At 45.6% G+C, this 26,861-nt stretch overlaps 1 protein-coding gene across 4 annotated transcripts; it reads left to right on the top strand.

Annotated features, from left to right (window-relative positions):
• Positions 1-267: 267 nt before the first annotated feature.
• LOC110209761 (alpha-2B adrenergic receptor) lies at positions 268-20,026 on the top strand. 4 transcript variants are annotated; one of them, XR_013484608.1, is made up of 3 exons: positions 268-451; positions 16,205-16,298; positions 18,503-20,026. XR_013484608.1 is itself a non-coding variant. In XM_078149664.1 (2 exons), the coding sequence occupies exon 2, from the start codon at positions 2,392-2,394 to the stop codon at positions 3,691-3,693; it is 1,302 nt and encodes a 433-aa protein (XP_078005790.1). In that variant the 5' UTR covers positions 378-451; positions 544-2,391; the 3' UTR covers positions 3,694-4,642. The 4 variants fall into 4 exon arrangements, 1 of the variants encoding a protein (XP_078005790.1); XR_002324916.2 differs by having other exon boundaries at positions 346-451; positions 18,603-20,026; XR_013484609.1 differs by lacking the exon at positions 268-451 and adding an exon at positions 5,164-7,497 and having other exon boundaries at positions 18,603-20,026.
• The last annotated feature ends 6,835 nt before the right edge of the window (positions 20,027-26,861 follow it).

Genomic DNA, 26,861 nt, shown 5'->3' on the forward strand with positions numbered 1-26,861 from the left:
CAGGATTTGTACCTAATTATCAGTGATCTGAGGCTCAGACTGAGCTGTGGAAGGGACAGATAGTGTCAGGCTGAATATAGTGGTGAACTGGGGGTAGGCTGAGGGATAGACGGAATGGGGAAGGTGTGTGTGTGTGTGTGTGCGCATATGTGTCGGGGCTGGAGATATCGAGTTAAAGACCTTCTTCTAACTCTTCCCCTCCAGTCCATTAGTCTCTAGCACTGAGACTAAGACTCCCAGAGCTGTTTAAAGTGTTTTGCAGAGATTGCAGGAGACTACAGCTGCAGGGTGGTATGGAGGAGGAGGAGGAGTTACTGAGTGAGAGTGATGTGGACCCTGCTTCTAGGAAGTGGGCAGGACAAAGAAAGAATCCACCCTATTAATTTTTCTCCACATCACCTTCCATTTGCAGACACTATTGTCCATGGGTCAGAGGGACACAGGATGACAGGTCAGCCTTCTCTTCACCTATCCTTACTATGAATTATTAGGGCTGTTTCTATGGGACCAGATCAGCACATGTCTTATCTCATTTGTCCTCAGGCTGGGAACAGAGAGAGTATGTCTCAGACTCCTCAGGAAGAGGGCAGGAGGGCCTGAACAAGAAGGGAAACTGAGGCATGAGCTGGGGAAGAGAGGAAGAAAGATCACCCAGGGAGAATAAATGAGCTGCTTTTTCTTTGCATCTCCCATCTGAGGGAGAGAGAAAAAAAACTTGCTGCTGCGACTTCGCTGCAGATTCAAAACCTGGGCATCTCTCCTGTTGCTTTTCTGGGCTGGGGGAGCATTTAGGTGCCCAAGAATAAATGAAATCTTGCCCCTTTGCCTTTGCTAGGGGTGTTTGGAGGGAGCCCTAGCCTCGGCGGGGGTCCAGGCGCTCCGAAGGCAGCAGGGGGCGCTCTCTAACCGGCAATCAGAGGGGGTCTTGGGCTCAGCCTGCGCTCCACGAGGAGGTGCCCGGCCTAGGCGGGGTGGGCAGTAGTGGTCTCCGTGCCAAAAGTCGGGGTGGTTTTTGGGGACTGTGTGCCCACCAAATCTCCTTCTGGATCCCTAGAGCTGAGGGTACTGGTTGCCTCTCCGCCCCCCTTCCCCAGGCCCCCAAGCTTGGGGAGGCTAGATGGGTTCCGCCTGCAAGCGCAAGCCACCCCTTCGTCCCACCACACCCCACGCTTCAAACGGCTCCCCCCGCTCCCCACGCCCCTTGCACGGGGCCGCCCAGTCCGCATAGATGGCCCAGCCCTGGCTCCTCGCTTCCAGCCCCTCTCCCAAATCCAGCCAACCCCACACATCCTCCCGCCCTACCTCAACTGACTGACCTCTGCAGCCACACGTCCTGAGCCCCCTCTTATGTAATACTTGACATCCAGCACTCTTGACATCCCCACTCCCCTCGAACAGTCTTCCCCGCATCTCTCCCCTTCCTCGAGCCCCACAGCTGCAGGCAAGCTCGCCACACCCAGCCCCCTCCCTCTAGGACCCCTCGGCAGTGGCACTCCCCAAAGGTGAGGGGAAGAGGGCAGGAGGCAGCGGAGCTCCCCAAAAGGAGGCTGCGCTGCTGCGGGCTTCCCGGCTGTCCGCCCTTTGGCCGTGCTCACCTTCTTTCCACCTCTTCCATCCCTGCTTCCCTCCCTCTTCTTCATCCCTCCCTCCTCTCTTCCTGCCCCCATCCTTCCCACCCCTCCTTCCTCCCCTCCCCTCCACGTCTCCTCCCTACTCGGTCTCCTCCCTTCCACTCCCCCTGCCCGGGGCTGCCTGTGCCTGCTCGGCTGCCTGCCTGCCAAGCCTGCTTTGCTCGCCTGACATCACGGTTCCAGCTCCGCTCAGGGTTGGAAAGGAGAGAGCCTTCACCTCTCACAGCGCTTTTGTGAAGGAGCAGGAGATGCTCGGAGCTTCCCCCTCACTGCCCTCCTACCCCTAGCCCACCAAATCTTGGCTTGGGACAGTCACACGTCCGGAGGTCTCAACTTTCTTCAGGAGTAGAGCGCACCGCTGGGGCACCCCAAAAGGGAAGGGACAGAAGCCCCCAGGAACTTCACAAACTTCTTTGGGGCAGACCAGAGGGAAACCAGCAGCCTAAGCCCAGAGGAGGATTTAGAGCCGCAGCTACTGAACAAAACTGTGCCCTCATTCCTCTCCACCCCACCTCCGACCTCTACCCAGTCATGGGGTCTGGATGCTGCGCTTCGTCCCAGGACAGAATGGGCTGGTCCACCAGGTCTCTGGCTTAGCCCCTGGGGTGCTTACCCCAGGGACTGCCCCATTCTCCAGCCCCCCCTCCCCCGCTGCTGGATGTCCTGCTTTTAACTCCAGATTGTCCCTCAGAAAGGCTGCAGGGCTGGCACTCATAGCCTTTCTCTGGCAATTCCCTTTGGACTATTCCAGTCCTCTGCTATGGATAGCCCAGAGCCCTACTCTGTGCAGGCCACGGCAGCCATTGCAGCCGTCATCACCTTTCTCATCCTTTTCACCATCTTTGGCAATGCACTAGTCATCCTGGCCGTGTTGACTAGCCGTTCCCTTCGAGCCCCACAGAACTTGTTCCTGGTTTCCCTGGCTGCAGCTGACATCTTGGTGGCCACCCTCATCATACCCTTCTCACTGGCCAATGAACTGCTGGGATACTGGTACTTCCGACACACCTGGTGTGAGGTCTACCTGGCCTTGGATGTCCTTTTCTGCACTTCCTCCATTGTGCACCTTTGTGCCATCAGTCTGGACCGCTACTGGTCAGTGAGCAGAGCCCTGGAGTACAACTCCAAGAGGACGCCCCGGAGGATTAAGGGCATCATTCTCACTGTTTGGCTTATTGCTGCCTTCATCTCACTGCCCCCACTCATCTACAAGGGTGACAAAGGCAAGAAACCTGGAGGCCGACCCCAGTGTAAGCTTAACGAGGAGGCCTGGTACATCCTTTCCTCCAGCATTGGTTCCTTCTTTGCACCCTGCCTCATCATGATCCTGGTCTATTTGCGGATCTACCTAATTGCCAAGCGCCGTAACCGCCAGGGGCCCCATGGCAAGCAGGGCCTTGGTGATGGGGACACTGGGCCCTCTGGCCCTGGTGGGGCATCTGCAATATCTAAGCTGCCATCCTCTGTTCTCTCAGCTGTGGGTGAGGCCAATGGGCATTCCAAGCCTCCTGGGGAAAGAGAGGGAGGGGAGCAGATTGGAGACCCACCTTCCACACCTCCCAACCAGAGCTTTGTGGGGCCAGACGATGGCAGTCATAGGCAGGAGGAGGAAGAAGATGATGAGGAAGGAGAAGAGTGTGGGCCTTCAGCCCTTCCAACTTCCTCTTCTCCCCAAGGAACCCCAAACTTTCAGCCTCCCCAGGGCTCCCAGGTGTTGGCCACACTCCGGGGCCAGGTGCTCTTGGCCCGACAACCTGCCTCCCTGGGGTTGCAGCCATGGAGGCGTAGAACCCAGATGAACCGAGAAAAGCGCTTCACCTTTGTGCTGGCTGTGGTGATTGGAGTCTTCGTCCTCTGCTGGTTCCCTTTCTTCTTCAGCTATAGCCTAGGAGCCATCTGCCCCCAGCACTGCAAGGTCCCTCATGGCCTTTTTCAGTTCTTTTTCTGGATTGGTTATTGCAACAGTTCCCTCAATCCTGTCATCTATACAATTTTCAACCAGGATTTCCGCAGGGCCTTCCGAAGGATCCTTTGCCGCCAATGGACTCAGACAGTTTGGTGAATTGGGGTCCCAGTTAGGGTCCTTGAACCTGCCCTGTTTTATATAGTGGAGTCTTCGGGCTAGGCAGCTCCCAGTGGCCTTTTCTCTCTACCTAGTATCTGATTGTAGCCCTAGGCTCTTTAAATCCCCCTCTTCTCGATCAGCTGAGGAGCATGCTGAGGAGAGTATCATGTGTGGACGAGTGTGTGTTTTTGAGTGTGTATGTTTGTGTATGTGTCCTGGAGCATAATTTTATTTTTCCAGAACTTGGTGGGATGGAGCATTTGCTTTCCACCCTGTGTAGAGGCTGAGGCAGAGTGAGATGAGGATCCGAGGCCAAACGCTGGAGAAAACTTCACAATGGAAGAGAGACAGCTTCTTTCCTCAGCCTTGCAGTCCCCGATCAAACTGGGTACCTTTCCCTTCTCAGGGAGGCTGGCTTCCCCAATCAGCCTTGCCTGAGTTCCCTGGGAGGGCGCTTACCTGGGAATGTTTCCAAAAAGCAAGGAAGGCCAGACCTGGACGTTTCCAGGGAAGGCAAATCTCCGAGGCGGTAGTGGAGTCATCTTCTCCCTCCCCAACAGTACCCGCTTCCCTGCAGGGCTCTAAGAATTGTTGGCGGTTTTGTATCCTGGCGCTTCGCTTTTTCCGCCCTTCCTCTGGTTTGGGGCTCCTTTTCAGGAGAGCCTCTGCTTTGTTCCTTCGACTAGCTCCGCTGTGGGATTCAGCATGCCCTGCCTCTGCTTCACCCGGTGAGCCTGGATCACAGGCACTTCCCTACTCGGTGCCTCAGTCTCCCCCCTCTGCAAAAACCGGGGCAACAATAGCTTGCCGCCTACTCGCAGCAAGAAGATGAAAGGGTTTGCAAAAAGCTTTGAGCTCTGTGGGGGAACGGGCTAGAGAAATAGAGAAATAGAAAATGTGATTATCCGGTGATATAAAAATCTCCTTTTTTCTGTGTTTACCACCACCTGTCTTCCTATGGAATTTAGTTCTGTGCCGGTGTTGTATGAATTCCTACCCCAAACCCGGAAGCCAAGAGAAAGAGAGAAGAGAGTGGCTCCTTCTTTTAAAGGGTTTCATTGAAAATGTACTCCTCTTGCCTCCAAAGGTTTGAGTTATTATTTTGCATGACAACTTCTTGACATTTCACCTGAACACTAGGAGTTTCTTCCGCTGCCTTCTGTCCCCCGACACTGGATAAGTCTTTTGTCATCAGTCAGGCAAATTATTTCCCCTAAGATGCCTAAAAATACCCAGTCTGTGGGAACAAGCAGAGAGGGATGGATGATAGATGAGTATCAGAGATTTCAGGGGAATGGGGGCTGTGCACTGGACTGGGCTGCTGTTGTCAGAGCAGGTGAGAGGAGCTCTGCATTTCTTGTGGAAGTGCTAGGGAAGTCAGGTTCCTGGAACCCAGGACACCCTGGCCTTTGGACCTCACCATTTTGACCTTAGGGTGTACATTGGGATCAACACCATTAAATCAACACCATTAAAGACTGAGTTTTGTGGTTCCGCACCTCTGTGACTGGGGAGTCTCAAAGCAGCTTACCTTCTGACTCCTTCCCAGTCTCTGAACGTGGTGTCTGGTACAACTGAGAGTATATGAATGATATCCCCACTGCCCTCCTGGGATAGTATCTGGCTATCTGCCTATGATACAGAACTCCTGTAGCAATGGACAACTGGAGCCCACTTGACTACTCAATTCCTAGATGGGTGTGGGCATGTCTGTAGGTCTGACTGCCTTCTAGCACTTCTGTGGCCCTGACCTCAGACTGGTGCCTCTAGGGAGCTTTGGTTTTGGTGAAGAAAAGAGAGAGAGAGTGAGGAGGGCCCCTAGCTTAGCAACCGGGGGGATGAAGAGAGGCTAGATAAATGGGCACCACCAAGATCAGGGAATGTCTTCTTTGGGAGGAGGGGGCAGACTGGCCTTGCCTGTAGCAGTCAGAAGGAAGGTAAGGAACATTCCCGGGGAGTAGACATGACCACCATCGTGGAGCCATGACTGTGGAAAGGGACAGCCAGGCAGCGTATGCTTTCTGGTCTTGTTATTTGTGCCCTGTGGCATTCTCCTGTTTTGTCCTGACCCAGCAACGCTGCATGCAGGTGTTTCTGAGAAGTCTGAGCTTTTTTTTTTTTAATAATAAAGGATATTTTTTAATAAGGAAGTTGTGTGCTCAATGCCCAGGAAACTGCTAGGAGACTATTATTCCCATTCTCCCCCCAGCTCCTAGCACTGAGGTCTCAGGGTGAGATGAAGAAGGGCAGCTCTGTTTTTTCTCTAGGCCTTGGGAAGCTTTGGGAAATCCCAACCTTATATAGCCAAATGAGAAAGGGAACTTAAGAACAGTGGGAAGACAAAGACTGTGTATCTGTCCTTCTGGGGGGGGGGGCTCTCAGATGGTGTCTTTGGAGCTCCCTGTCTCACAGCCTTGGCCAAAGAGAATGGAGGGTAGGACAGGCAGACTTTCTCCCATATGTGGGTTGTCAAGGCTGAATGTGTGGACCCAGTGGACTAAGGGTGTGTGTGCTTCTCTGTCAGTGACAACTTAAATGATAGTTCTGCTAGAACACAGGGAAGAAGGGAAAGTGAGAGTAGCTACTACTCCCTTCAAAGAAGACTCCACAGGCTACTTTCAGCTTTAGAAAAGGACAAATGAGATGGTTGGGGTTTGTATGTGTCCAACAATGGAGCCACCATTGCCTTGTGACTTCCTGGGCATGAATAAAGCTAAAAAGGAGGAGGGTGATGGAGCATGTTCCTTTCCCTTCCCCCAATTGGCAGAGTAATTCCCCTTCTTTTTGCTCATTTATTGTTTTGTTGGGTATTTGAGTCCCTGACTCTCAGGAAGGGAACAAGTTAGTTAAAAAGCTATATTCTATTTGAGTTGCTGTTGTAAGGCAGATGCAGCTGGAGCTGAACAATAAGAGCTGTAATCTTTTGACCTGGGCAAACACAGACTATCTCGGGTGCTCAAACACAGAAGACAAACACCAAATTAATTGTAAAATAATAAAAAAAGAAGTTGGGGGAAGGGAGCATAAAGCATCCAGCCTTGGGCCTTACTAGATGTCCCTGGGTACCAGCTCCCCAGGGGACTTTGTCGATAATCTCAGGGTTTTGACCTTCCATTTCCTGCTAAATTTGCCTAATCATTGAACTCAGGACTTGAGGTACATAATATGCTTCCTGACTCTCCTGGCTCCTAAGGCACTTTGACATCTCGAGTTCTTACGCTTAAACTGCGATGATTATTTCTCTTGCAGCAGCACCATTCCCGGACACCCCTATCCTCCCGGCAATGTTCTTTCTCTGTTACCAGTACCAGCTTTTTTCACTTGCTTCTACCCATTTCCTCTCCAGCTCTCTCCACATACCCCAAGAGACTTTTCCAGGGCTTATTCACAAGGGGAAAGAGAATATGAAAATTCAGAAATAATACACCAGAGTAAGGTAATTAGAAATGTCCAACAAATAAATCTACCTAGCTCCTAAATTAGTTTGTCTCTAAACTTCCTAAGCTATTCAGCCTAGTTACAATTCCCTAGTGCCAGCTCAGATGGTCCACAATTCTCTATATAGAAGACTTGAGTGTCCAGGTGACTCAGTCAAGACTTGGTCTTCTGAACCAAATTGCTTTGGGGATTGGAGTTGGTAACCTGGGTTCTCCGGATGGAATCCATAGATCCATTTCACTGTCTCAGGCTTACTCTCAGCCAATTGGGAACTCTGCAGATGGCATTGCTGGTTTTTGGTGTTCCACCCATACTGAATCTCATACCAGAAGGACAAACAAGGAGATGCAGCAAGGTGAAGAGGTGAGAGTTCCTTTCACCTCAAAAATCAGACTAATTCAACTCAGCACACAAGTCATCCCCAAAGCTCACAGAAGACAACCTGAAACATACATTGGGTTCTTCCATCCCTATGCAGTTGTGAGAGAGTAAGGCAGGTAGGATGTATGAAGGGCTGGCTTCATACAGAGGAAAAGTAAGCAGCCATGAGGCAGGGCAAATACAGCCCTAGATCTGGGGTCAGGAAGAACTGAATTCAAATCCAGTTTATGACACTTTCTGGCTGTGTGACCCTGTTTAGGGAAAGTCACAACCTCTGTTTGCCTCAAGTTTTCATCTGTAAAACCAGGATAATAATAGCATCTACCTCCCAGGGTTGTTGTGAAGATAAAATGAGATATTATTTGTGGAGCTCTTTGCAAACCTTAAAAAGCACTACATAAATGCTATTATTGTATCACAATTGCCCACATAATAATTTGAGGGTTCCACATTACATCTCACCCCCCCCCAAGATGCCTTCCTCAGCCAAATTTGTCAAGACTCTGCCTAGTTTTCTCTTTTTCCACATTGCTAGTAATTAGGATAGGGTGGGTTGGGATTCATTTGTGACATTATTTAGAGAAAACCAAGTTTAGTCAGACAGTAGGCACTTAATAAATGGTAGCTGACCGACTGACTGTCCCTCAGGAGATGGAACACAGGGCTGGTAATTTTCAGTGGGAGGCCAGGAAAGTCAAGAAAAAGGGATGAGGAAAGCCACTTTGGGCAATCAATATCAATCGGAAAACATTCATTAATCACCTACCATATGCTAGGAATCTCGCTGAGCTCTGGGGACACGAAAAGAGGTTACCCGCCAGAACCTCCCCTCAGTTATTGCTATCAAAGAGCTTACATATGAATCCAGAGCTTTTTAACTTGGGGACTAAGAATTAAAAAAAATATTTTGATAACTGTATTTCAATATGATTGGTTTCCTTTGTTTTCCTATGTATTTTATATTATTCATTATTCTGAGAATGTCCCCATAGGCTTCAACACATTGCAAAAGGTGTCAATGACACAAGAGAAGCCCTATTCTGATGGGGTTCTCATCAGCATACAAATGACCAGGTCCAAACAAGATATATACAGAGTAGAGGGAAGTTAATCTCAGAAGGGAATGCTCTAGCAGCTGATGTAGTGGGAAACAACCTGATAACAGCCTCCTTTAGAGGATGACATTTTAGTTAAGACTGGAAGGAAGCCAAGGGAGCTCAAAGGTGGAAGTGAGAAGGGAGAACATTCCAGGCTGGGGGCACAACCACTGCAAAAATGTGGAGTCAGGAGACAGGGGGTGTCTTATTTGAGGAAACAGTAAATGAGCTAGTGTATCTGGAAATTAGAATGGGTGGAAGGGTATAAAGCAGGGGTGGGGAACCTATGGCCTCCAGGCCACAGGTGGCCCTCTAGGTCCTCAAGTGCGGCCCTTTGACTGAATCCAAACTTCACAGAGCAAATCCCCTTAATAAAAGGATTTATTCTGTAAAATTTGAACTCAGTCAAAAGGCCACACCCAAGGACCTAGAAGGCCACCTGTGGCCTGGAGGCCACATAGGTTCCCCACTCCTGGTAAAGAGTTAGAAGAATGGAAAGGTAGGAAGGTCCAGGTTATGAAGAACCTGAAATGCCAAACAGAGGACTTTTCATCCTGGAGGTATTGAGCAAGAGGGTGACATGGTCAGACCTGCGCTTGAAGACAGCCACCCTGGCAGCTGGAGGTGAAGTCATGTACTCTTCAGATGGGGACTGAGTGGATGATAAACACACTTTTGCCTAGGTGGGGAAGGCTTGGGTGAACAGTATATGTTTGTTGAGTTCAGTTGATGGTGTGGGGTTGATGGCTACCAAGCTCCCCCAAACTATTTCTCATTTATATATAGATATCTTTCAGAGACCTCCAAGATAGAGCAACCAATCCAATAACATCTATTGATATTGACTTAGTGGATAGACTGTTAGACTAAGATTCAGGAAGACCTGTATTCAAATTCTGTATAAGTCAAATTCTATATACCTTAAAACAGTATAGAGGTTGGCCCAAACGTCTTAGTGAAGTTTTAAGCTCTAGTAGTTTAAAACTGCCCTAAGACTTTTGGAATGCCCTGTATAAATGCACAGACATTATTACTACTGATAGGTACTACCTCATACTGGGTAGAGAGCCATAGAGAATTGACTTCAAGTTCTGCCTTTGACACTTAGTTTTGTGACCCTGGGCCAATCATGTAACCAGTGCTCTAGAGCCAGCAATTCTCTAAGACAATGCATTGCAGAGAAGGTGCTGAGTTGCATTGGTAGAAAGGGTTTCTTTATCTGAGAGTTCTCAGTCAAGTCAGGTCAATGAGCATTTATTAAGTGTCTACTCTATTAAGCCACTATTTTCAGAGCTGGAGTTACAAAAAAAGGCAAAAACCAGTTCCTGCTCTCAAAGAGCTCACAGTCTAATGGGGGAAGATAATATACAAACAACTACATACAAACAAGATATATCCAGGATAAATTGGAGATACTGTCAGGGTGGAGGCACTAACTAGCTTTCTAAGAGATCAGGAAAAGCTTCCCTGCAGAAGGTGAGGTTTTAGCTGAGACCTAGAAGTCAGGAGGCAGAGATGAGAAGAGAGAGAATTCCCTCTCCCAGGCATGGGGGGCACTCCTCTATTGAGGCATGGGGAATGGTTAAGAAAAGTGAGCGGAGGCAAGAAACGGAGAGGCATATGTGAGGAATAGCAAGGAAGCCAGTATTATTGGATGGTAGAGTATACTCCATGTATCAATGACATCACAGGGCCGGTCTCTATCCCTATCTCCTATTGCCATCTGATTAGCACTGGGCACTAGAGGCAAAGACAGAGAGACATAAGCTCTCTTGCCTCACCAAGTTTCTTTTGGTGCCAGAGATGTACTCAGAATGCCGAGTACCCTTGGTTTAGAGCAGGGAGTATGGAGGCAGAAGGAAGGTACAACTTGTCTGTACCAAATGTTGGATGGTGGGAATGGAAGGTCAGAGTCAGGTGGGGATATTCATTCACTTAAAGAACTACCTGGAAAGATGATGATTGTTGAGAGTTTTTTGGCACCAGAGGAAGAATATGGTCCTAGGGACAAATGGATCACTTGTCAGAACTTGGACAGCATTTTTCTGATTACCTGTCCTTTTTTTTTTCCTGCAGTTGAGTCATGCAAAAAATTTCCACATTAGCCTTGTTGTTAAAAAAAAATAAGAAAAATAAAGAAAGCGAAAAAAATTATGCTTCAATTTACACTCAGGGTTTATTAGTTCTTTCTCTGGAGGTGGATAGTATTTTTCATCATGAGTCCTTTGGAAGTGTTGTGAATCATTGTATTGATCAGGGTAGCTAAGTCTTTCACATTTGATCATTGTTAATATTGCTGCGACTGTGTACAATGTTCTCCTGGTTCTACTCACTTTGTATCAGCTCATATGCCTTCCCTGTTTTACTCAAATCATCCCCTTTGCCATCTCTTACAGCACAACATATTACAGTATTCCATCACAATCATATACCACAACTTTTTTTTTTTTAGGCAATTGGGGTTAAGTGACTTGCCCAAGGTCACACAGCTAGTCAGTGTCAAGTATTTGGTCTGAAGCAGGATTTGAACTCAGGTCTTCCTGACTTCAAGGCCAGTGCTCTACCCACTGTGCCACCTAGTTGCCCCTATATACCACAACTTTTTCATCCATTTCCCCAGTTGATTGACATCCCCTCAAATTTTTTTGTCACCACAAAAAGAGCTATTATAAATATTTTTGTACTTATGAATCCTTTCCCCTTTTTCTTGATCTCTTTGGGATACAGACTCAGTAGTGGTATTACTGGGTCAAAAGGCATGTGCAGTTTTATAGCCCTTTGGATACAATTCCAAATTGTTCTCTAGAATGGTTGGGCCTGTTCACAACTCCACCAACAGTACATTGGGTCACCTATTTTTCCACATTCCTTTCAGCATTTATGATTTTCCTATTCTGTCACGTTAGCCAATCTGATGGGTATGAGATGATACCTCAGAGTTGTTTTAATTTGCATTTTTCTAATCAACAGTGATTTAGAGCATGTTTTCACGTGATTATTGATAGCTTTGATTTTTTCTTCTGAAAATTGCATGTTCATAGCCTTTGACCATTTATCAATTGGGTAATGGCTCTAATTCTTATAAATTTGGTTCAGTTCCCCATATATTTGAGAAATGAGACCTTTATTAGAGAAACTTTCTGTAAAATATTCCTGTTTCCTGCTTTCTTTCTAATTTTGGCTGCACTGGTTTTGTTTGTACAAAAACTTTTAAATTTAACATTGATTACCCATCTACCTGTGGGAGGCAGTGCATTGTTGTGGAAAATTCCCTGATCTTGGAGTCAGGAGGCATGAGTTCCATTAACAGATTTGTCTCAGACTCATTGCTTGACCTTTGTACAAGTCATTTTGCCTCTTTAGGGCATGGGTTAGTTATCTCCAGAGGTGAGTCAGTTCAATTTAACAGACATTCATTAACCATCCACTGTGCTGTGCTAGATGCTAGAGATACAAAGAACAAAACAAAATAGTCCTTGCCCTCAAGGAGCTTCTGGTCCCCCATAGATCATGGAGGGGCTGCAACATGCATGCTGATAAGCAAATGTAAGGTAATTTCAGGAGGGAGAACACTGGAGGAGATCAGGGACGGCTTCTAGATGTGGCTCCTAACCTAAGTCTGGAGGGAACGTAAAGATTCTGAAAATCTGAGATGAAGAAGGAGGATGGTTTGGCCATGGAAGATAAATTGTGCCAAAGCACAAGGATAAGAGATGGAATATTGATTTCAGGGAGCAGCTAGTAGATATATTTGATTAGAAAATAGACTTTGTAAAGGAGAGAAATGTGAAACACTGGAAAGGTAGCTTAGAACCAGTTCGTGGAGTATTTCAAATACCAGGATGAGGAGTAATATTATTGTAATTTAAGATAGTAAATGACATAGGGATAATATACTCTACCATCCAGCAATTTTGTTTTTGTTTGTTTTTTCAGAAAATGACATTCAGATCTGTGATTTAGAAAGATAATTTGATTTTCTGTGTGGAAGTAGAGTGTCCAAATGAAGAAGCTATCATAACAGTGATGAAGGCTTGAACTAAGATAGTAGCTGCCTGGGGTTCAGAGAAGGGACAGGTATGAGAGAGATTGTGGGGATGGAATCATCCGTAAGACTTGTGAGTGGATTGGTATTGGGGGAAGGGAAGGGAGAAGCAGGAGTCAAGGAAAACTTCAGGGTCACAAACCTGAGTGATAGGGAAGAAGCCCTCAGTGGAAATAACGAGGTTAGAGTGGGTTTAGGAGGAAGAATGAATTCCATTTTTGACACCTTGAGTTTGAGATGCTAACTATATATGAGAAAGATGTCAAGTAGGCAGTTGGTGCTAGGGGTCAGGAATTCAGGAGAGATTGGGATTGGATATATAAATTTGTGAGTTACCTAATTCAACCCATAAGAGCGGTTGAAGGCAGCAAGGGAAGAGAGTAGGTAGAAAAAGAAGAGAAGATGGCCCTGGTCTGAGCCCTAGGGGAGATCTGCTCTTGGCGGAGAGGGACAGGATATGGACAACGATCCTACAAGGGAGACTAGGAAGAGCTGTCAGACAGGTAGGAGGAAAATAGGGCAAGAAGAGTGTTACAGAAGCTACAAGAAGAGTGGATATGTAGGAGGATGGGGTAGCAACAATATCTAATACTACATAAAGGTGATCAAGAGAAGGAAGTTAAGAGACACTTGGTGGCTTCAAAGAAAGCAATTGCAGCAGCATGGTGGAGTTGAAAGCCAGATTGCGAGAAGTTGAAAAGTAAGTTGATGGTAAGAAAGTGGAGGCGGCTGGTGTTGACAACTTTTTCCAGGAGTTTATCAGAGAAAGGGAGGGGGAGATATAGGACAACAGCTTGAGGAGACGGTGGGTTAAAGGATGAGGATACACGATAGTGTCTAGTGGTATCGATCTCCCCCAGTAGGGATACATACTAGGGAAGAGGCCAGTAGGTAGAGAGAGACCGAAGTTTAAGAGAAGGAATGATTGCTGGGGGCAAGGAGATGGAAGGGGATGGGATCCAGGGCACAAGTCCAGGGGTTAGCTTTGGGGCTACCTTTTACTTAGAAACTTGATTGAGTAGTAGAGTTTTAGATGGGGAGTAGGGTGTATAATCAAGCTTATGTTGAGGGCTTCCCTCCCCCTCCTATAAAGTAGAAGGTAAGGTTCTCTGTTAAAAGGGAGGAATAGATTGGTGTTGGGGGTTTGAGGAGGGAAGAGAAACAGTCTGATTAGATTGACTCCCTTTCTGGTGTTTTAGGGCTCAGGAGAGCTGGTAAGGTCACACTAACCAGGGAGGCTAGCGATGACTTTTCTTTCAAAGAAAGCCGAGTTTCTATGAGTACAAGAAGATGAATAGAGGACAAGAAGAAGAGATCTGAGATGAAGGGGAATTTGGAAATGACAGAACTAAAGTGCCTGAGGGCACAATGAAAGGTGAGGGGAAAGGATAGGGACTGGGTAGGCCTAGGTCTGAGCCGGACAGGGATGAGAATCTGGGGAAAGGTGGCAGCAGATGGAGACTTTGAACCATATGAATTTAGGGGAGCAGGAGGAGACATTTTGCTAGCTCAAGAACAGGAGACATACCTATCAAGTGGGGCACTTCACTGAATAGAGTCAATTTAATTCAACAAACATTTATGAGGTACCTGCTATGGAGCAGACCCTGGGGTGAGTCCTGGGGATAGGCCAAAGACAAAATAAAAATAGTCGTTACTCTCAAGGAGAGTATGTGCCACTGGAATTACTACATACTTGTATAACATCCCTTTTAAGTTTTCAGAGCAACTGCATATCATATCCTTTAATCCTCATAATAAACTGATCAAGACAGATATTATGCCCATTTTACAGATGTAGAAACTGAATCACAAAGTGATTGGGTTGTTTGCCTATGATCCCAGAGCACCTTACTCTTTTGTCTCTCTCTACCACAGTGCTGCAGGGGGCCAAGCGCTAGAGCCCAGAGAAGGGTATGATAGCCTCTGGTCCTGGCTTTTTTCTTCCATCACAATCCTGGTGATGGGCTGGGGTTCAGGCTGGGATTGTGGTGTTGGTTCCAGGAGTAGTGACATCGCCTCTCTTCTGAGGCGCAGTGGCTCCCACCTTGTAGCTGGTCCTTTGGCGGCGAAGGAGGGCTGAAAGTGCCGACTTTGCCAATGTTAATGGCAGACTGGCAGCTCACAGTGATGGGGGAAGAGTAGGTGCCATCTGAGAAAATGGCAGCTGTCAGGGCCATGTGCTGAGCAGGTCTCTAATCCCAATCCCCCCCCCCCCTCCTAAGAGCATAGAGCTAGTCCTGGGGTGAGTGTTTCATCCTTGTTAGCAGCAGCACGACTTCTCTCCAAACACAGAAGAACTGGGTTGGGGAGTCTGGGCTGAGCTTCTAGATCATTAAAATACCTGGTGGTCATGTCCCTGGGGCTTGAACCCAGTTCACATGCCAGTTCCATACCCTATTCCTATAATGGCAGAGTAGAGGGTTTATTCAGACGTTATTGCTCTGGGCCAGGCAGCTCTAGGCCAGGCAGACACAGGCAGCATCGATTAGCTCTACTCTATACACAATCCAGTGACTGGGTAATTGTTAAATTCCCTTGCAGTTCTAACGTGTGATGCTTTTCTATCGGCATGATAGAGAACTCGCCCACCTCAACAAACTTTATTCTAGACTGGGTTTCAATTGCTTTCTAGCATAACTTGTCCTACCTCTAGGAGCAGGGAAAAGGAGATGTTACAAGGATAATCTGGGCCTTGCCCAGCACAGATTTGTAGGTAGATCTGAATGCACCACTCCAAATCCCAAGGAGACTAGAATTCCATCTTTGTGAGGAGTACAAGAATAACTGGGCTTGGGTGATCACTACCTTGATTGCTTCTTTTCTTTTTTCTTTTTTTTTTATTTTTAGGCAACTGGGCTTAAGTGACTTGCCCAGGGTTAGACAGCTAGTAAATGTCAAGTATTTGGTCTGGGGCTGGATTTGAACTTAGGTCCTCCTGACTTTGGGGCCAGTGCTCCACCCACTGCACCACCTAGCTGTGTCTCTGATTGCTTATTTTCAAGGGGGACATTGGGTTTGGCATTCTATCTATTATGATCAGATATTTGTACTCTAGGGATACAATTCTTTTTTGGGAGGGTCAAGATAAAAATAATTTTCCCTGGTTGCTTGGGGGGAGGGGAACAGGTACAATAATTCCACTCCTGATCTAGAAAATATTAGTGACTTGGTTTCCCCTCCTCACCAAACAAAAGACAATCATAGATAGTAAGCAAACATACTAATCAAAGAAAGAAAGTAAATCCATAATTGGAGAAACTGTACGGATTTGTTTAGGTGGTAGATTATGCAAGGATAAAGGAAGTCTTGTGATCTGGAAGCAAGATAACATTTCAGTTTAAGCAGAGACAAAACAATCTCATTTGATACTACACTCATGTCGATCTCTGGGGGTGCAGATGCTGGAAATCAAAGGCCATACTGAGGCATTGGCTCCTCCCCAAATCCCTCTTGCCCCAAGGACCTCCTGTGTGCCGTTCAGAGTCTGCTCCTCTTCTCCCTGAAGTCTCTCGTTCAGTCAGGAGACTCATTTCTCTCTTCATAGGAAGCATCACAGGGCTGCCTTTCAGAGGACCACCAAACCTGATTGGAGCTGGAGGTACAGAGATGCAGCCTTATCCAATCTCCAGCATCAGCAGGTGAGTTCTGTTTATGTCTAAACTCTTAATTCAAACTCTTCCTTCTCCTCTATTCACCATTATTGTCCCTTCCCAGAACCTCCTCCAAGCCTGGCTTCTTCATGGTTGCACCAAGGCTACTCTTTGTGACTCTACTCCTTAATAAATGACCATTTATTAAGCCCCTACTATGTGCTAGGCACTGAACTGAGTGCTGGCAATACACAAAGAAAGGGAAAAGACAGTTCCTTCTCTAGAGGGGCTCATAATCTAATGAGAGAGACAACATGCAAACAGCTATGTACAAACAAGATCTGCACAGGATAAATTGGAAATAGCCAACAGAAGGATAAGGAAAGACTTCTGGGAGAATGTAAGATTTTAGCTGAGACTTGAAAGAAGGCAGGAAGCAGAGATGAGGAGGAAGAGCCTTTCATAGGAGTTTCACCTCAGTTCAGCAAACATATATTAAGTGCCTATTAGATGTAAGGCAGCATGTTAGGTATCAAGAATACAAAGACAAACCGAACAGTCTCTGTCCACAAGGAGCTTACATTCAAGTAGGGGTGGGAGTAGAATACAACCTATACACAAATAATTAGATACAAGATTATATGAGGCAAATGCTAGCACATGACAGACACGAAGAGTAGTTATCTCCTTCTCTTACCCAGGCGTACAAACATACCCCTCTCCACTGCTCATGAGAAGTTTCATCTTCTTTCAACAAACTCTTTCTACCCTGTCCCCTTCCATTTCTCATTTGTCTATGGTGCCCTTTATTCTTTCATGACTGTCATCCAAAGATGTTCATTTACGGCCTCTCTTCCAGAATCAGTCCATTCTTTTACTCCTTCTCTTCATACATGTTCCAGGAATTAGAGCATCTCCCTCTAAAAGGAGAAAGACAAAGTGATGATCACTTTGACAATTCTAGCTCAGGGATTCTTGATGTTTTCATGTTTTCTTTCCCTCGTGAGTATCCTAGAAGATGAGGGGTTTGGGTAATGAAGGTGGTTCCATATGCTGACTGTGAAGTCCCAAAGAGGGTTTCAATGTCCAGAGGACAGCAATCAGAATGGAGAAGGGCATGAAGATTGTGACATTTGAAGATCCATCAAAGAAACTAGACATGGTTAGCTAACAGAAGACTCGGGTTTTGTGGGGGAAAAGTGAAAACATTTACAAACTTTAAAGAGCTGTTACGTGGAATTATACTCATTCTGCTTGCTTGTAGAGGTAGACCTAGGAGCGATGAGTGAAAGCTACAGAGAAGCAAATTCTGGCTTGATGTCAAGAAAAATTTCCTAATGATTAGAACTCTCCAAGAATGAAATAGGTTGTCCTGGGAAGCAGTGGTTTCCCCTTCCCTAGTAGTCTTTAGTCAAAGGCTGAGTGTTGTTGAATTTGTTGTACAGGGGATTCTTGGTCAGTCATGAGATGTCCTCTCAGGGCCACTACAATGCTGAGATTCTGTGACCCTACCCTAATCCCAGAAGGAGTCAGGGGTTAGGGAGAATGATGGCAGCAGCCAGCTTGAAGGTCTTCCAGCAAAGACTTTGAGATCTCCTGAGACAGTTCTATTTAGTGGTTAGAAACCTCTGATCTCAAGCCTTCTTATTTGGGGGGTAGGGTGGGGAGAAAGGATATGTAGGGCAGCTCTAGTTGTGGAAAGGAAGAGTGGGGATGTTGATCTTTAAGCTCTTATAGAGGCAGCTGAAAAACAAAGATAGGGGATTCTTAGAAACTTAGGAAGATGCCTCAAGAAGACCTCTAGTCCAACATTCTTCCCTCATTCCCAGCCACATTGATATATATGGCACTTTTGGGTTTGCAAAGTATTTTACAAATATTATCTCAATGGATTCTCACAACAATCCTGTGAGGTTGGTGATATTATTACCTCTTTTTTATGGATGGGGAAATGAGGCTGAGAACAATGATTTGCCCAGGGTCACAAAGCTAAGTTGAGAACTAGTCCTTTAAAAAAAAAATCACCCTTAAGAAGGAAAGTCCATTCCCCCATCGTCTTTCTACAGAGGCTTCAGTAAGTTTAATAGCAAGGCTAGTTTCAAGTCTTTGGTATTTAGGGGGTGATGGTATAGTCTATGGATTATCTGCATCCCTTACTGTTCCTCTTCTTCTGATAAGCTACATTCTCCCTGAATGTCAGTCTCATCATTGTGGGAATGGCTGATTACTGTCGTTCATTCTTCCTTTTCTAGGAGGAACAATGGAATCATGGGTGATGTCTTGAATTGAGTGAGAATTGGATTTAAGTGAGACAGCACTGCACAAAGTTATCACCCTCATTCTCTCTTCCAGAGCCATCAAAGTCCAGGGGCAAGACAAAAGTCAAGATGATTGGTGATGGCCTGGGATACAATGGATGACCTTGGCATCTTTGATGTCTGATCACTTCGTAGAATCTGGTTCAGCCACTTTCATGGTCATTGGAACAAATTGTTCTCATCTGTTCATTCCACCAGGGGATGTCTTCATATACCTGGGATGCACATCCCGTTAACACACCAATGGGTTTGAGGCCTGTTGGTTACCCTCAACCTAGTTTAGCCCATTTGCTGAGACAGTTTTACCTTACTGAGTGTGGCTACTGTGTATGCTATAGCTTCTTGGAGCCCCAGGTGAGAGTTGAATTCCAGGTGTATAGCAAAGGTGGATAAACAGCCCTGATAAGGGCGTGGCAAGACCTCACACCAGCACTTCCAACCTCTCCCAAGTTGGTGGTTGGCAGAATTCTTCTACCATCGAGGCTGACTCCAAAGTCTTATTATATTAAAAGGGGAAGATGTGTACAGATAGGAAGGGAAGAGTCATTCACAAGGGTCAAATGAAATAACCTATACGAAAACCCATTGAAATGTATAAAGGATACTTGCTTCCATGTTGTTTCTCTCATTAGACTGTGAGCTCCTTAAGAGCAGGGACTGTCTTTTGCCTATTTTTGTATCCTCAGCACTTAGCATAGTGCCTGGCACATGGTATGCCCTTAATAAATACCTACTGAATTGAAATATAAAAGCACAATGAAAAGTATAAAATGATATATTTGCTTGCATGTTGTCTCCCACTTTAAATCATAAGCTACTTGAGCTCAGGGATTATTTTTTGCCTCTTCTTGTATCTCCAGTGCTTAACATAATGTATGGTACACAGTAGGTGCTTAATAAATGTTTATTGATTGATTGGTAATAGCTAGCATTTAAACAGAACTCTAAAATTTGCATGGTGCTTTACAAATATTATTTCATTTTGTCCTCACAACAACTCTGGTAGGTAGGTGCTATCATTAACCTCGTTTTACTCATGAGGAAACAGACTTGGGGACATTTAGTGACTTGCCCAACTAGTAATGACTGGTAAGTGTCTGAGGCTGAATTTAAACTCAGGTGTTCTGGCTCCAGAAACGGTGCTCTCTCCACTGCGCCACCTAGCTGCCCCTGTAGAAGCTGCACGACTTATTCAGTACTGGAAAGAGTCCTGTCCTGAGAATCAGAACCACAGTTCTAACTGTAGGCCACTCACTTAATTGTGCAATCTCAGAGTTGGAAAGTACATCAAAAACCATCTAGTCCAACCTATACAATCTAGTAACCTGTAATCTCCCTGAGGGCAGGGGGCCTTGACTCTCTACATTTTAATAATTTCAATGCCTACTGCAGTATGTTGTGCACAGTAAGTACTAAATTCAGTAGGAGTTTATTTGTTGAATAAATGAATGAATTTAATTCCTCTGGGCCTCAGTTTCCTTATCTATAAAATGGGGAGCTTGGGTTGCCTGAGGCTCTAGCATTCTGTGATTGGGTCTATAAACAGAATCGCCTAGCAGGGAACTTAAAACTTCCTCTGGTGCCTAGCACAGTGCCTGGTGCATAACAGGCACCCAGTAAATATTTATCAAATGAATCTGTTGAAAGAATCATGCAATTTTGCCCAAGGCCAGCCCTCTCTATCACCGCTGGTTAGTACCTCTATCAAAGGGGAAAGCAAGGTGAGCTCAGATCCATCCATTTAGTCTCTTGTTAACAGTTCTGGTAAAAGGTTGTGTGGGGAGGAGGTTGGAGCTCTTGGCTAAAATTAGACTTCTGGATTCTTCATGCTTTCCATGTCCCCCATTAGGAAGGATAATTGACAGTGGGCCAGAGTTTAAAGGAGTTAGAATTACGGTTCTTCCTCCCGACTTGTGCACCGTGTTCCTTTAACACCTACACCCAGGGTGCATTTCTAAATCCTGGGACCTGAGAGGGAAAGTCTCCTTATCCTCTGTTAATAAACGGAGATTTCCTTGAAGAAAACCTCTTCCTTATTTTATATGAAACCTTTTCTCCATTCCCTCTACAAATCTACCTCCTTTTCCTTGTCTTTCCCTTCTTCCCCTTCCTCTGTCCTCTCTTTGCCCACTTTGCTGCTTTCTGCAACTCTCTCTTACTTTTCTTGTAGTACTTTATTTTTTCCAATTATATGTAAAGATACTTTAAAACATTCATTTTGGCAAAATTTTGATTACCAAATTTTTTCCCCTCCCTTTTCTTCTTCCTTTTGATATAGGTTATATATATGCAATCATATAAAACATATTTCCTTATTCACCATGTTGTGAAAGAAGAAATAGACCAAAGAAAACACACACACACACACACACACACAAATAAAAAGTGAAAATAGTATGCTTCAATTTCCATACGAAGTCCATCAGTTCTTTCTCTGGATGTGGATAGCGTTTTCCTTCATGGTGACTCTCTCTTTTGATGGTTTTTTTCAGCTCTTTCCTCCTTGTCCCCTGATGAGCCTAGTTCCCAGCATTGCCTGGAGATGACCAGGCCTTTCTTGGGCCTGCTGTAGAAAAGACATCAGAACAAACTTTAGACCAAAAAAGTCTGGAAACACTTCATCACTGGAAGGTTGGAGCTATTTATGGTGCTGATGGATACCTCTCTGGGGCCTTCTCTCTGACACGGGAAGGGAAACCATGTCTCAATGTCCCTAGGGAAGCCACAGGGTGCTAGGCTTTTAGGAAACTCTGACTATTCCTTTTCCAGTGTAATAGCGCTATTTCTGAGCTGATGAGATGTCTTTGAATTGACAAGACACCCCTGAGCTCAAAACTTCGAGGTTAATGATCCTGATGTGGAAAGGGAACAGTCTCAGGAATAATAATAAGCATTTGGATAGTATTTATTTTATTTTTGGAGGCAACTGGGGTTAAGTGACTTGCCCAGGGTCACACAGCTAGTGAGTGTCTGAGGCCAGACGTGAACTCAGATCCTCCTGACTCCAGGGCCAGTGCTCTATCCACTGTGCCACCTAGCTGCCGCAATAGTGTTTAAAGGGTTGCAAGGCACTTTGCAAATATCTCATTTTGCCTTCACAACAACCTTGGAAGATTCCCATTTTTCAGATGAGGAAACTGAGACAGGTGTTAAGTGACTTGGCCAGAGTTGCCCAGCTATCAATTTTATGAAGTTGGATTTGAACTCATGTTTTCCTGATTCCAGGACTGGTGTGGTTGGGAACCAGATTTGGAGCTCTTACATCCACATGCCCCAGTTTTTAGCCAATGGACCCAACTTTGAATGTAAGAAAGGGGAATGTGAGGGCCTGTTGCTGTCAGGTGGAGGGGAGGGTTAATGCCACAGCAGAATCTGTACGTCCTAGTGAGAGCCTCCAGGTTGGATGTCAGGAGATCTGGGCTTGGGTCTAGGACCCGACACTGGCTAGCTGTGTGGGCATTAGCAATCACTTAGACTCTCCAGATCCCAGATTCCTCATGTGCGATACCTTTACCAATATGGCTATGAGTAGAGAGTGCATGTGAGTACACCCAGGACAGTACCATGGTTGACAGGAAGACAAGAACTAGAGCAATGGAGGTCATCAGAAGGGTTAATTTTCTCCTGTCTTGGCCAGGAAACTTCTGGATAGGGTTAGAAAAAGCTAAATACCGTGAAGCAGCATGCTGTAGGGGAAAGAAAGAACATAGGTTTGCAGTTGGAAAACATGAGTTCAAATCTTAACTGTTATTGCCTGCGTGCCCCTGTGGAAAATCACTCCACCTCTCTGGACCTCGCTTTCCTTAACTGTAAAATGAGTGAATTGAATTAGATAATTTCTAAAGTCCTTTTCCTCTCTAGATCCTAGGGTCTTATAACGGCATTTTGGACTTAGGGTAAGCTGTGGGTGAAAAGTCCTTTGTTTCCTCTATGTTGCTCGATCTTCAACATTCTTCCTTGTTCCCTATACTCTTCCACCTCCTAAGATAACTCACTCCTCCTCCTTTCTCTCTCTTCTGTCTCTCTCAATCTCTCTGTCCTCTCTCAATCCCTTGTCTCTGTGTCTTTCTCAATAGCTCTCTCTCACATGTATGCACACATAGACATAGACACAGACATGGACACAGACACAGAGACACACACACACACACACACACACACACACATATTTATCCCAAAGGGATTAGCCATTACTTTAGAGCAAAGAACTGAGGACATCACATTGTGTTCATCCCTGCTCCGCCCAGAGACTTATATGCGGAATATCAAATTAAAATAAAGATTTGGGGCAGTCTTAAAAGGGAGAGTCACAAAAGAGCAACCCAAAGGGTGTGTGTGAAACAAGAAAATGAGGGACTTTGCCTTCTTGGCGATTGTATAACAGGACTGGCCAGAACTATGTGTGTGTGTGTGTGTTACATGCATAAATGTACAATGTACATCCTACACAATACATCAATACAGATAATATGCCTACATGTATGTTATATGTATATGTACATATATACATAACAAGGGTGATGAGCATAATGGGCAGCAATGAAACTAGATATATGTACTTTGACTCCTAAGGAAGATATGCTCTGGTCCTCTGCTAAAGGACTTACACTTGAAGATCCTGCCTATTTTAGCACTGTGTGATCATCGAGTCAGCTGTTCCCTGACCAGCCTAAACCAGGGGCCTTATTCTCCACCATTTTCCTCTTTGAGTCACTTGGCAGCCTCTTCCTGATACTATCCTGCTCTTCTTCACCCATTTTTCTCGTTTCTTAATTCTGGCTCATCTCTAGTACTATAAAGCTGAGGTGATTGAGAGGTTCCGGGGGCAGCTTGGGTCCTTCCTCAGGTCTGCTTTTGGGGAATATTGGTGAGTGGTCAGATATTAGGGTCTGAATCAATCTCCCTCCACCCCATATCCCCACCTGCTTGAAAAAGCCAGTTTTAGCCCCTAATTCAACCTGATGTTGCTGATATTACCCAGATGAGGCATTCTGTGGGGTTGCTTTGAATTAGTCAGTCTCTCTTCTTCCCTTACCCCATAAGTCTGTCCTGACTCAGCTCTAGACTGGAACTCAGATGATCTCAGGGGTGGAGAGCTGGAAAGGTCCCCAAAGTCAGAGCTACGACTAGGGTAGGACCACTGGGGATTTCCCCCCAAGATTCCAAATTTAGAGAGAGGGTGCTGACCATACTTGTGGTCCTAATCCTTCAGGAACACAGAAACATCTACACTTAGCACCTTGTTCGCAAGAGCAATCAGGTAAAGTTGGAAACTACAGGTGATCAGATAGAGAGATAAAGCATTTATTCAATGCTTACTATTTGTCAGGTACTATGGCAAGCAAGATGATCCTTCCTCTCAAGGAATCCTTCCTCTCACTCTAATGTGGGAAGAGAACATGGCGAAGGGGAGCTCTGAAGGGAGGATGGGGTGAAAGAACAAGGTGAAAAATAGACTAAGAAGATGTCCAAAGAGTGGAGTTGGGAGTGGAAGGGAGCATTGTTGTGGCCCCTCCTGAAATGATGGTCAGAGCAGGCAGTCGATAATCAGGAAATGGGGGGAGGAGAACTGCAGCAGAAATTTATCCAATGTGATGAGTTGGTTGATAAGGAGGTAAAAAAAAAAAAGGCCAGAGAATTGAGTTGGGAGTGAAGAGGCAATGATGGTCTGGAATGAGCTCCAGCCCTTAATCTCCTATGCTTCGTATACTATATCTGCTCCTCCTTCCCCACCCCAGCAGCAGCCTCATGCTGATGCTCCAGAAGGTGCCCTGCCACTTCCTTCATCTCAGGGTGCATTTTGAACCACTAACCCTGGGTGCAGCCCTGCTCGAAGCCCTGACAGCTCCCCAGAAGAGCTGGGGAAGAGGTGAGGTGAGAGAACCAGAAAGGGGGAAATGACTGAGCCGGAGGCCTCCAATATTCCTGCACTGCAGCTACTTGGGAGGCAAAGGCGACAGCTTCTCCAAGAGGGTCACGGGTCAGGGGCCGGCAGGGTTCCAAGGATCCTGAGAAAATGTGCATCTGGAGGAAAGCAGCTGGAAGGAAACCGAGAGAGTGACAGAGAGAAGGGCAGCCAGGGAGTCAGGTTTAGCCCACAGCTGGGGCTGGGGGTGGGAGATAGGCTTCTCAGAAGAAGTCCTAGGCTTCTCAGACACCAGCTTCTCACAATAAGCCCCGGGTCCAAGGAGCCCAGTGTGGGACTGGAACGAGTGTGCAGATACCCAGGCAACCTGTACAGGAGCACGAAGATGGGAGATGCTTGAGGAGAATGTAACAATCCTCTTCAAAGTGCTTTGCCATCTGTTATCCATCTGAGCTTCACAATGCCCTGATGACAAATGACATTTCCATAGCACGGTACATTTTTCAAAGCACTTTACGTATATTATTTCACTGGAGTCTCACACCAGTCTTGTGAACTGAAAGCTACTATACTTATTGTTACTCTCCTTCCACAGACAAAAAGACTGACAACCAGTATCAGATGAAATATTTTTTAAAATTTTTCATTTTTTTCAATGAATAAAAATCTATTTCTCTCCTTCTTACATCTCTTCACTCTGCCTTCTCATTGGAAAAAGAAAAGAAAAACAAAGCCCTTATTCCAAATATGCAGAGTCAATTAAAAAAAATTCTCGTGTTGGCCGTGTCCAAAACTGTTCCATTCTGCACTCTGAGTCCATCCCCTTTCGATTAGGAATAGTAAGCTTCATCACTGGTTGTCTGGAGCAGTACCTGGTCAGAGTTCTTAAGTCTTTCAAAGTTGTTTGGTTTTACAGTTTATTGTATAAACTGTTGTCTTGTTTCTAATTGCTTCCCTCTACGTCCCATGCAGTATTTGAATCTAGGTCCCCCTGACTCCAAGTTCATCACTTTAACCACTGAATTGTCCTGCCTTCTCTCTGTGATGTACAAGAGGCAGTGTGCTATGGAGAGGGGGACAGGTATGGGCCTTAGAGTCAGAAGGCCTGATCCTAAGCCCCAGCTCTGTCACTTCCTAGCTGTATGACCTTGAGCAGGTTACCCAATTTCTCTGGGCTTCCTCCTCTCTAGCTGCTATAAAATGAGAGGGTTGGTCATCTGACCTCTAAGCTCCCATTAGGTTCTGAAATTCTGAGTCTACACATCAACCCAGAGTGGAGATATTAGTATCCACATTTTACAGATGGGGAAACTGAGGCCTACAAGGTGTCAGGAATTTCCTGACATCCTATATACTGTGAGTAGCAAACCAATCTCAGGCTAGAATTATTTTCCCTCTCTGGGCCTCATTTTCCTCTTTTATAAAATGAGGGGGCAAACTAGAGAATTTTTAAAGTCTCTTCTAACCCAAACATTATTATTTAATGATTCTGATCCTGACTTCCCAAGTCCAAGCTCAGTTCTCTTTCTACCATATTGTGCTTCTACCAATGGTCTGATTCCATACATTTGGGGGGAGGTATGGACCAGGGGTGGAGAACCTGCAGCCTTAATAAAAGGATTTGTTCTGTAAAACTTGGCCTCAGTCAAAGGGCTGCACTTGAGGACCTAAAGGGCCACATGCACGGCATGGTTCCCCACCCCGTAGCATGAACAGTCTAGTGGGGAAATTTCAGGGAAGGTGTTGATGGTAGTGGCCATGTCCAGGACCAGAGACATCGACTGTAGAAAGTGCTGGTTGTGCTTTTGGGAGCAGAACCCTGGTGATAGAGGATGGGGCCAGAAACCAATAATCTCAGCTCCTCTCATCTCTGACAAAATTAGGGGAGTAAGATAGAATGAGATTGTCTCTGCATCGCAGTCACCCGTCTATAAGAAAAATACAAATCTCCCCTTATTGCAAAGGTGGGGGACTAGTGATATTTAATGTGTTGTAGTGTATTACTGATTTTACTGAACTTGTCTTAAATTTTTATTGATCTCTTTATGTAACATTTTCACATATATACCGCCCTACCCCCTCCTGTATATAGTGAGCCATCTCTTATGGCTCACTCAAATAATTGGGTGGGGGGGGGAGGAAAAAGCATAAACGACTGTTTTTCTTGTTCTTTTTCACCTTTGTTTCATGAATTCTCACTGGATGGAAGAGGGCTATGTTCAGAAATGAATATGATATAAAGATAAAAGCACCAAAAACAAAATTATTTTTCAGACAACATGAATTGAAAAGAGCCTTAGATAACAACCCAAACACCTGGAAATCTCAAGGAATATATCATTCTGGACAGGTGAGTTTCTTAAACAGATGAAGGTTTATCCCATAATACTCTAAAGTTTTGTAAATTGTACTACTTGCCTGCCTTAA

The sequence above is a fragment of the Phascolarctos cinereus genome, unplaced genomic scaffold (assembly GCF_003287225.1).
Source record: "Phascolarctos cinereus isolate Bilbo 61053 unplaced genomic scaffold, phaCin_HiC Scaffold_2;HRSCAF=192, whole genome shotgun sequence".
NCBI classification, from domain to species: domain Eukaryota; kingdom Metazoa; phylum Chordata; class Mammalia; order Diprotodontia; family Phascolarctidae; genus Phascolarctos; species Phascolarctos cinereus.

What these genes read in the sequence shown, in the direction of transcription:
- LOC110209761 (XM_078149664.1), top strand. Translation starts at nt 2,392, where the DNA reads ATGGATAGCCCAGAGCCCTACTCTGTGCAGGCCACGGCAGCCATTGCA.